Source organism: Etheostoma spectabile, chromosome 3 (genome assembly GCF_008692095.1).
Source record: "Etheostoma spectabile isolate EspeVRDwgs_2016 chromosome 3, UIUC_Espe_1.0, whole genome shotgun sequence".
In the NCBI taxonomy this organism is placed as follows: Eukaryota; Metazoa; Chordata; class Actinopteri; order Perciformes; family Percidae; genus Etheostoma; species Etheostoma spectabile.
Window position 1 is genome coordinate 25,976,346 of NC_045735.1, and position 9,596 is coordinate 25,985,941.

A 9,596-nucleotide genomic window follows, 5' to 3' on the forward strand; every position below is an offset into this window, starting at 1 on the left:
TATGCACATTAATACAATTTTTTTCCTGGGGTGCCCAAACTTTCGAGCCCCACTCTAATGAGAAGGGAGAGGTGTGTCAGTATTAATGTTTGGTATTCAGTTTTTGAACGGTGTAGGCACAAGCTAACAGTTTGGTGACGCAGTTTGAGCCTTACGTCATAATTTTTAATTAGTCACGGTAATACCGTGGTAAAATAGGGAGGAGGTTTGACATATCAAAATTTGGATACACCTCAACTCTAACGGCTAGTAAGCTATATTAAATAAGACAGATATATCATTCATAAACAGTCTCTGTAATCACATCAGATATTAATGCAATAAAAATAGAACACAATAAGAGATTAAGACAAACCAAGAGTCCATGTTTTTTAGGCAGTTGTTTTACTTATGATCTTCTTCCACGGTGTTCTCTACAATGGAGTCTGAGGTGCTGGCCGTCTCCGCGGCAACAAGAGGACAGGGGGCTGTCATTGGACAGTGACTATGTCCTCTCTTTTTGTTAATTCCAAAATTTCATTTCATTTCATTTTTACTGATACTCTTAGTTTGAAATATAACTTACTAATTATATTAGGTAATATATGCCTTAGATGGGCCTTCATCCTGATCTTATACATGCATACTTAGAGATTCTTTGAAAGGCATCCAACCTGTTTTTGCCTTTCATTGAGAAGACGTTGCTAATTTGAGCATGAAATGGCCCAGAACCTATCTAGAGAGTCAGGGCACTTGCTGCTAAGTCTGCTTTCTCTTCTCTTTGCCTCCCACAGGATAAAAAAAAAGATATGTTACATTAGTACAGTACTATATTTTCACATTACTCTTGTTTTCTTATTCAGCCAGGAGGGACAAGATGATTACTTTTCTTTATCTGATTGTGTCGCAGGATGTCAGTGCCCACCTGGCCGTGCATGCCCACATGGTAGTGCTGAGCCGGCCATTTGCAGCCCTGGCACTTTTCAATCTTTATCTGGACAGTCCACTTGTAACACTTGCCCACCAGGTAATTATAAAAAAATACTAACAAGTGTACTTGCATTTATAAACTATGCATAAAGAGTACAAAGTAAACTGAAGCTGACAATGACATGCACCACCTTGGCCAGGTTTCTACTGTACAGAGGGTTCATCTGTGCCATCTCCGTGTCCAATGGGAAGTGTCAGCCGATCAGCAGGCAGAACATCCCTGACTGACTGCTCCCCCTGCCCCTCTGGCTCCTTCTGTAACAGCACTGCTCTAACAGAGCCGTCTGGACCGTGCAGCCCAGGTCTGACAGTCCAGCTTCATAAGGGGAAATGGTGTCAGAGAATTGAGCTATGAGTGTCTTTTTCTCTCCTGTATTACTGCACTGTATTAAGTCACAGTTTCTCCTCAATGTTCCCTTGTTGTCATTAAGATGTCTAATCATATTTTCTACTGCAGGACACTTTTGTTCCTTGGGGTCCACTGAGCCTTCACCTGTCTCCCAGCCTTATGGAGATGTTTGTCCCATGGGACACTTCTGTCTGCAGGGTACTGGGTCACCCAAACCCTGTCCTGTTGGCAGCTTCTTTCCAGGGCGTAGAGCTTCTTCCCCCTCTCACTGCCACCGTTGCCCCCCAGGGAAATACTGCCTTAGTCCTGGAGGCTCACACCCCACAGGTGGGGGATTTTGCCAGGTTTCCATTAGTCAAGGACAATTAGGCTCATAATTCTAGATACCTGAATCACTGGCCACATCGATTCTTTCTTGGGATTAAAATAATGAATAATGAAGTAAATAATCATCCATGCTTTTTTTCTAAAACCTCCTTGTGTTAGGTACATGCTTTGCAGGTTTCTTCTGTTCTGGAGGTGCAGATATCCCCACACCTCGAGCCCACTCCTTTTTGTTCAGCTGTCTTTGTGAAATACTGGAGGTTTATACCACAAAGACAGATGCTGCCCTCTGGATTCACAATCTGTCCTGCCTCAATAACTCCAATAAGTCAGGTAAACTATGGGTTTCTTATAATAACACAATAAATGCTTCCTTTGAAAGGGCAGTACATCAATTTCTTCAAACTATTCAACTAGAGTGCAAAGCCTCACATGTTGTGATAAATGCCCCACAAAGCAGCTTTTCAGTTTGACCTTCCCCTCAAGTAATCTACAATTAATCATTGCCTTGCAGTGTTACATTTTAAAAAGATGTTGTTCCCTTGGCAGTCTAAACTGTTAAATCACAATTTAAAAAGAGAAACGTTGGTCCTCTTTGGTTTCCTATCTACAAGACAAAGATCTTGACTTGGACATCTTTCATGCTTTATCTGACATGTTCTATTACAGGGAAAGACACTAGCTGGATCGAAGCGGTAACGGCGCCACAGGCAGATTCAGACCATATTGTGACTCAGTCCCCATCATGTCTCGAGAGTCCACATTATGCCTGCTCCAACTACAGAGGAGATATTTGCCCTAAGGGTGGGTAAATCCTGACCGTGAACTTGTGTGAACATGCTCCATGAGATACTTAGTTAATTCCCCCAAGCACACGCGTCATCTTTCTTGCTCATGACATGGGTATCCAATTTACTTAAGTTGCTGTGACATATGACTGATTTCATCTGATTTCTCCAGTCTGTGCAGAATATTCTAGTTTAATACCACTTAATCTTGGTTTTATTTAGACTCGCACCCTTTAAAAATTATGATTGAAGTGTTAAATCAGGACATGGTTAGTTTTTAATTTAAGTCAATAATTACCAAAAAGTCTGTCAGTTTACACCCCTTAACGAAATTATCTTCTCAATACAGTAACTCGTAAAGGCAGCGCAAGATAAACACTGATGGTTATTCAAATCAAATACCTCCCGTACAAGAACCTCACTCTTGATGGTTCAAATTCCCCTATAAAAAGACCTGAAAGCCTAAATGCTGGAGTTGGATTTCCCTCTTAATGAGCTGCAGATGGTTGGGTGATGGTGCACAAAAAAAAACAAAAAAACAGCTGCACTGAAAAAACAGCTTATATCGGACCAGCGAGAAACAGATTGAAATTCCTGCAACAAAGTAATTACTGCCCACTGGAACATAAAAAAAACAGTTGGATTAACTAACTTTAAATAAGAGTGTGGGAATGAAAAGGTCAGTTTAAAAAATCCTCTATCCTTAGAGAGGAAGCGTGTGTGCATAAGAACAGTAATCCTCCCGATTGTGTAGTTGATTTATTTCAGTGATACTTTTTGTGGCTATTTTTCAGGTTTCTTTTGTCCTTTGGGCTCTGCCTACCCCCAGCCCTGTGAGGCTGGTTCTTACTGCAACCAGACTGGTCTAGATGCCCCAGCAGGGCTCTGTGCTGCAGGATATCACTGCCCTAAAGGCTCTTTAAACCCCCATGCCACGCCTTGCCCCACAGGACACTACTGTCCCCCTGGAACTCCTCTTCCTCTGCCCTGCCCTGTTGGAACTATAAAAAGTGAGATATTGCTCTTTTGTAATGTGTCTAATAATGTCATTGATTTAATTATCAAAAGAACCTGTGTGCGAGATGTATTTTCTCTATTGAGAAGAGGAACAATTCTAAACAAGTCAGTAATCCCCTGCCCTTTTTTGGTCATGAATTAATGATGAATATGAATAATAAGACACAATACTAAACGGAGAAATACAACAGCTAATCCTCTTTGTTGTACACATTGTCAGTTTCCCCCGCTAATGTCCTTACATGAACTGGTGTCTATCTTTGCACTTCAGTGATGCGGAGAAGTATGAAAACTTCCATTGAACCCTTTTTTTTTCTCTCCCTTGGGCGCCTATGAATAATTTCAGTCACAAAGTGGTTTAATCGTGTAATTGTATTCTTGTCTCGAGGCGGACAACTAAAATCCTATTAAAATGGGCCTTAGCTCCTTTGAATGGTTATGAATTAGAAACCAATAAATATGTATGTACATACTTTGCATCAAATTAACATTGGTATCTATTCTAAGGCTTTCATTAAATCAATTTTGTTTGCAAGTCAACAAACGCTGTGTACACATTGGATGTATAGATAAAACACCAAAAAATTTCACACTCTTTAAAATATATCAATTTAGGAATTCATTTACAATTGATATGTGTATTGTGTGCTATCCATCAGGTTCCCTTGGTGGGTCTACAGTCGAGGTTTGCCAGCAGTGTCCTCCCGGTCACTACTGCCACCAGAGAGGAATAGCTGAGCCAAGTGGCCAGTGTGCAGAAGGCTACTACTGTCCTGAGGGACAGAGCTCTGATAGACCACAGCAGCATGTCTGCTCAGTGGGACATTGTTGTGAGAAGGTCAGCCATCCAGAATTAGTCTTCAAGCTACTGTTTGTCACCATTGTTAAATGTTGTATGTGTTGCTCTGCATGAGTTTACTTCCTTGGCGGTGGTCTTTATTCTGTCATGACAAGTCCATTACTGCATACTTCCTGTGTTGTGTGTCTGTCTCAGTCTCAACTGTTGTTGTTGTTGGACCATGATTATGCCTGATAATGTATGTAATTCTCTAGATATAAAGTCTAATAAAATAATTTTAATGGTTGCTCCAGGGCAGTGTCAGACAGACGGCCTGCCTTTCAGGCAGCTACCAGCTCAGACCTGGCCAGGGCAATTGTGAGACATGCCCTGCTGCTTTCTATTGTCCAGATCAAGGTAAAGGTGATGGGTGGACAATTTTTTTGACGACAAAGCATTTACCAGCTGGGAACATAAATGTAATTTACATTTAGATTTACATTTAGAACAAGAATAAATTCCTTTTCATTCTGTACCATATCTTTTCATCAGGAATGACGCTTCCACTTCAATGTGAGAGAGGATTTTATTGTCCCAAAGGATCAGCAAATCAGCATCCCTGTCCAGCAGGAACCTATGGAAACACATCAGGACTGGTTGAGGAATGGCAGTGCTCCCTGTGTGACCCTGGGATGTACTGTAAAGGAACAGGTACAATGCATCCCCTCCTCTGACCCTATTAGTTATATGTGTATTTCTCACAGATGTCATCTTGCAGACAGCTGCAGTATACATTTAGTAATGTGCACTACTGGTCAAAAGTTTGCGGCCACTTAGAAATTTCCATTGCAATCCATTACACAGAATACCAGCTGAGATCAGTTGCATTGTTCTTTTAACCAAGGCAGCAGTTTTCAGATTACATCATGTGCTTACATAACTGCAAAAGGGTTTTTCAAATGATATCGGATTAGTAAACAGAATGTGCCTTTGGAACATTGGATGACTGGTTTCTTATTATGGGCAATATTGATATTGCATTAAAGATCACAACCCACTCAGCTGGTATTCTGTCTCTAATGGAGTGGAATGGAAATTTGGGAGTGACCCCAAACTTTTGACCATTTGTTATTAGGGTGATCTAAACCTTGAATGATATATTTATTTAAAGGGAGGACTTTCCCCAGTGGGCCCTGTGCTGCAGGGTTTGTTTGTGTTGGTGGAGCCTCTGCACCTTCACCCGTAGACAGTCTAACTGGATTCCCATGCCCTCCCGGCTTCTTCTGCTCTGTGGGGACTTCTGTACCAAAACCTTGCCCAAAAGGAACATTCAGGTGCATATCCTGCAATATCTCTATCATCTCCCGCATATCTATAAATGCCATGAACGATAATATTTACTAGACATATGGATTTGAGCTAAACCCACACTTGTTATCTAGGTATAAAGTAGTCATTTTTTACGTTTTGAAGATGTACTCAAATCCACAGACATTGATGATGATCCACTTTAATGCTTTGTCAGAATAAATTATAACAATGTGATGAAACGGAATATGTAATCTAAAGCATTATTCTAGGTTGTGGCATTGAGTGCTCTCTGTGATACTGAACATATATCTAAATTACATGAAATCACTTGACTACTGCTGCAGTTTATAGTTAGTCTGCATCTTTCGACAGTGAGCAGAGTGGGCTTGTGGACGAGTCTCAGTGTCGTAGCTGTAGTCCCGGCTTCTTCTGTTCAGAAACTGGTCTCTCTGCAGTCTCTGGACCCTGCCTGCCAGGTCAGAAATATGACTGGACAAATAGTTATATTAGTGTAGTGCATAATCCTACTTTTGAAAGTGCAGCCTTTCAAACATTTTATTGAAGTGTTTCTCCCCAGGATTCTACTGTCTAGAAGGATCCCAGACTGCTACTCCAATGTCAAGTGTATCTGGAGGTGTTTGTCCAGCAGGCCACTACTGTGCCGAGGGCAGCAGCGTACCCTCACCCTGCCCTGCTGGCTTTTACCAAAATGAGACTGGAGGAAAAGGCAAAGACTACTGCAAAACATGCCCACTTGGTAAACAAGAAGTTATTCTTTATGAATTCTCTCTTTATGAACTCTGCAAACAAGACTTTTATTTATACTGTACACATTTCCTCACCCTCTCTGAAGATAACTTCACTTTTCGAATGTTTTTGCCAGGCTGGTTCCAGGATTTACCTGGACAGAAAGAGTGTAATCCTTGTCCACCTGGGTTCCACTGCCAGTCCCAAAGTCTTAGTCCCACCAGGGGGAGCTCCTCTGGAGTCTCCAGCCCTGTGCCCTGCCCAGCTGGCTACATCTGTCCCAGGGAGAGTCCAGATAGTAATCCTCTTCCTTGCCCCAAAGGCACCTATAGCCCCAGCCACAGTCTCACCACCACAGGTAAAAACCCAGAACCTTTGTAAAAGAAGAGAACAAATGGGAACATCTTGCACTGTTGTCTGGCTTTTTGGAATACGGATTTGTAGAGAAAATGACTGGACTAGACGGTTTCTGTGTTGACAGGTGAGTGCCTTGTGTGTCCAGCGGGTCAGTTTTGTGGGTCTGAAGGTTTGGTTGAGCCTTCAGGACCGTGTGCTGCTGGGTTTCTTTGTCTGATGGGTGCCACAGTGTCAAACCCGAATGACAATAGAACTGGATCTCTCTGTCCACCTGGGATTTTCTGCCAACAAGGGCTCAGAGCAGGTAAATGAATGAATACACGCAAAATGAATGTTTATTTTCCTCAGTGAGTTTCAATCTGTATTTTAAATATAATAACTTCCATTTGAATGTGTTTCCGCTTTTGTTATTGTAGGGGATTGCTGGGCAGGGTTTTATTGCGACTGGGGCTCCAGCAGAGCAGATAATGCTCTTTGCCCAGCTGGTTTCTTCTGCCCCAGAGGAACGCCATTCCCCTTGCCTTGTCCTGCAGGAACCTTTAGCTCTGGAACAGGCAATACACATCAAGACAACTGCACCACATGTACCCCTGGTTATTACTGCCAAGGTGGGAAACATGGGTTGTTACTTTTTCTTTATAGCAACAAATACACATCCATTTTATGGGGATTGTCACAAAGTCACTTTGCACATGGTTTCACTAATTGAAAGACCTCTCTTTAGCTCAGCTAATCTAACTGATAACTGCGTTTACAATGTTGAAGTGTGCATTTCTTTATTGGGCCGCTGTATTGTTTCAACGTGTCATAGTGCGGTTCATTTTATTGGTCTCATCGGATATCATCTCTGTTTATTCATTGTTCTTGTGTGGCTCAGTTGGAGGTATTGTACAGCCTCCACTGTGTCCTGTTGGATACTACTGTCCTCCAGGACTGACTCTAGGACTGGAGTTCCCTTGCCCACCTGGCACTGTGCAGAGCCAGCTGGGAGCCTCCAATCCTGATGCCTGCCTGCCCTGCCCTGCCGGTATGAAAAGGATTAGAGTTTTGTTGGACATAAACATAACCTAACCCTTTTTTTTTTATTGACTTGTGCACAGTCAAGTCACTCTGTTTCGAATATGTATGATGATTTTTTTATTATGGTTTTGTTTCTAAAGGAATGTTCTGCTCTCAACCTGGTCTGTCCCAGCCAACAGGACTCTGTGAGGCAGGATACTACTGCCCTACTGGATCAACCAGCCCTAACTCTACTGAATATCAGGTGTTGTTCTTGTTTCTGTTGACTTTGTTGGTCTTTAACATTGTATTGTTGGTCGGTAGATCCTTGTTTTCCAGAGAATGATTTATAATTTTATAATGGTGACCCGTGACCTTTCACCTAATCAAACCAAAAAATAAGATGAGCACCTTCATGCTCCCTGTTTTCTATGTGTTACTTGTTTCTTTCCCATTTTCTCTTTTCTAACAGTACCATTAGCTGAGATGTCAAGTTTCTGCACAAGATATAAAATATTGCTGCATTTACATTTAATTAACTATGGTTATTGTTGGTGCCTTTATGATGAATTGTTTTTCCTCTAGCACTACTGTCAAGATGCGTGCAAGCATTGCATACTTTACTGTACATGTAGGGGCAGTAGTAGCTCAGTCTGCAGTGATTTTTCTTGGGGACCGGAGGGTGTCTGATTCAAGTCTAGCATGGGCCAGAAATGGAGTGTGGACTAGTAGCTGGACAGGTGCCAGTTCAACTTCACCACATCTCTCCACAACAATAATGCATGTCTCTGTGTGTAACAACGGAGTAAAGAAAACATAATTTCCCCAAGAGGGATTAATAAAGTATAACTTCATAATATGCAATAATTCCTAGACAATTATGCCATTAAAAGTACAAATGGTTTTATAATAATTTTTAATTTGTTTTCTTTTTGTCAGGGGAATTCTACCAGAACCCGTCTTTGTCCTTCTGGCCACTACTGCCCCTCTGGCACTGGCTATCCACTCCCCTGCCCCACAGGCTCTCTTTCCATCTCCCAAGGACTGAAGGGGGTTGATGAGTGCCCACCCTGCCCGCATGGTCTGTATTGTGACAGGCCTGCAATTGCAGAGCTCTCAGATGCTCTGCCATGTCATGCTGGGTAAACACTTCTGCTCTTCTGCTTTTGCACTTTCAAATCTTGCCACTCACACACATTGTGGATGCACAGTTTTTGTCCATAATGGGATTCATACTGTTCACTTGACTGTTTCATCTAACCTGAAAGGAAAGTGGTGCATGAAATGGTTTTGTTTATAAAAATTAAAATGATCTTCCTCAGTCTTTTCCTATTGCTCTCAGTCTCTTACTGATGTCTACTGTAAAGTAGTCTCTCCTCATTCCTTGAAAGTAGTTTTACCAGATTAATTTTTGGGATTTAAACATGGATTAATGCAAGCAGTCCAATATTCCAGCAAGATATCCGGGGTTCAAAGATCAATTACAAGCCAGTATACACGTACAACAAAATCAGACAATTGGGGTGTCGCTTTTACATGAGTCTGTTGAGTCTCAGCCGGAGAGGGAGCAGGTGATCCACTTGAAACACTTTGGGTTGCATAAATGCTCTGCAATAAATACTCAGAGATAAAACCCACTTTAAAGCACTTGTAGCACTTCAGTGTGTCGGCTGCTGTTTAAGTCTATTCCATTTATAAGCTCTGAATAAAAAGATCTGAAGAATTTTACTAGAATTGAAATTTGGTACAATTCAAAGACATTTTGGCCATTAAACATTCATTTTATTGTGTCTGACTTTAAGCACTGCTAGTTATTAAAGCATTGTTTTCTGGCAACATGCATTATTTAGCGGCTGTTGATGCTTATTTCTGGATAATTAGAACTTAAGCAAAATAACGTAATGGTAACTGCGTTAGCATAAAATACTGTATGCTGTATTTAAAACCTTTTTTTTTT

At 41.5% G+C, this 9,596-nt stretch overlaps 1 protein-coding gene across 1 annotated transcript in view; it reads left to right on the plus strand.

Moving 5' to 3' along the window:
• LOC116682395 (uncharacterized) overlaps positions 1–9,596 on the plus strand; it is a 56,161-nt gene that overhangs the window by 29,621 nt on the left and 16,944 nt on the right. The window contains exons 44-61 of the mRNA XM_032509718.1: positions 890–1,006; positions 1,110–1,271; positions 1,427–1,645; positions 1,805–1,975; positions 2,312–2,446; positions 3,225–3,440; positions 4,107–4,285; positions 4,540–4,642; positions 4,778–4,936; positions 5,397–5,559; positions 5,909–6,012; positions 6,114–6,293; positions 6,420–6,641; positions 6,765–6,944; positions 7,057–7,248; positions 7,518–7,667; positions 7,801–7,904; positions 8,579–8,781. Coding sequence (XP_032365609.1) covers positions 890–1,006; positions 1,110–1,271; positions 1,427–1,645; positions 1,805–1,975; positions 2,312–2,446; positions 3,225–3,440; positions 4,107–4,285; positions 4,540–4,642; positions 4,778–4,936; positions 5,397–5,559; positions 5,909–6,012; positions 6,114–6,293; positions 6,420–6,641; positions 6,765–6,944; positions 7,057–7,248; positions 7,518–7,667; positions 7,801–7,904; positions 8,579–8,781 — 2,959 coding nt within the window. The remainder of the gene's footprint in view (positions 1–889; positions 1,007–1,109; positions 1,272–1,426; positions 1,646–1,804; positions 1,976–2,311; positions 2,447–3,224; positions 3,441–4,106; positions 4,286–4,539; positions 4,643–4,777; positions 4,937–5,396; positions 5,560–5,908; positions 6,013–6,113; positions 6,294–6,419; positions 6,642–6,764; positions 6,945–7,056; positions 7,249–7,517; positions 7,668–7,800; positions 7,905–8,578; positions 8,782–9,596) is intronic.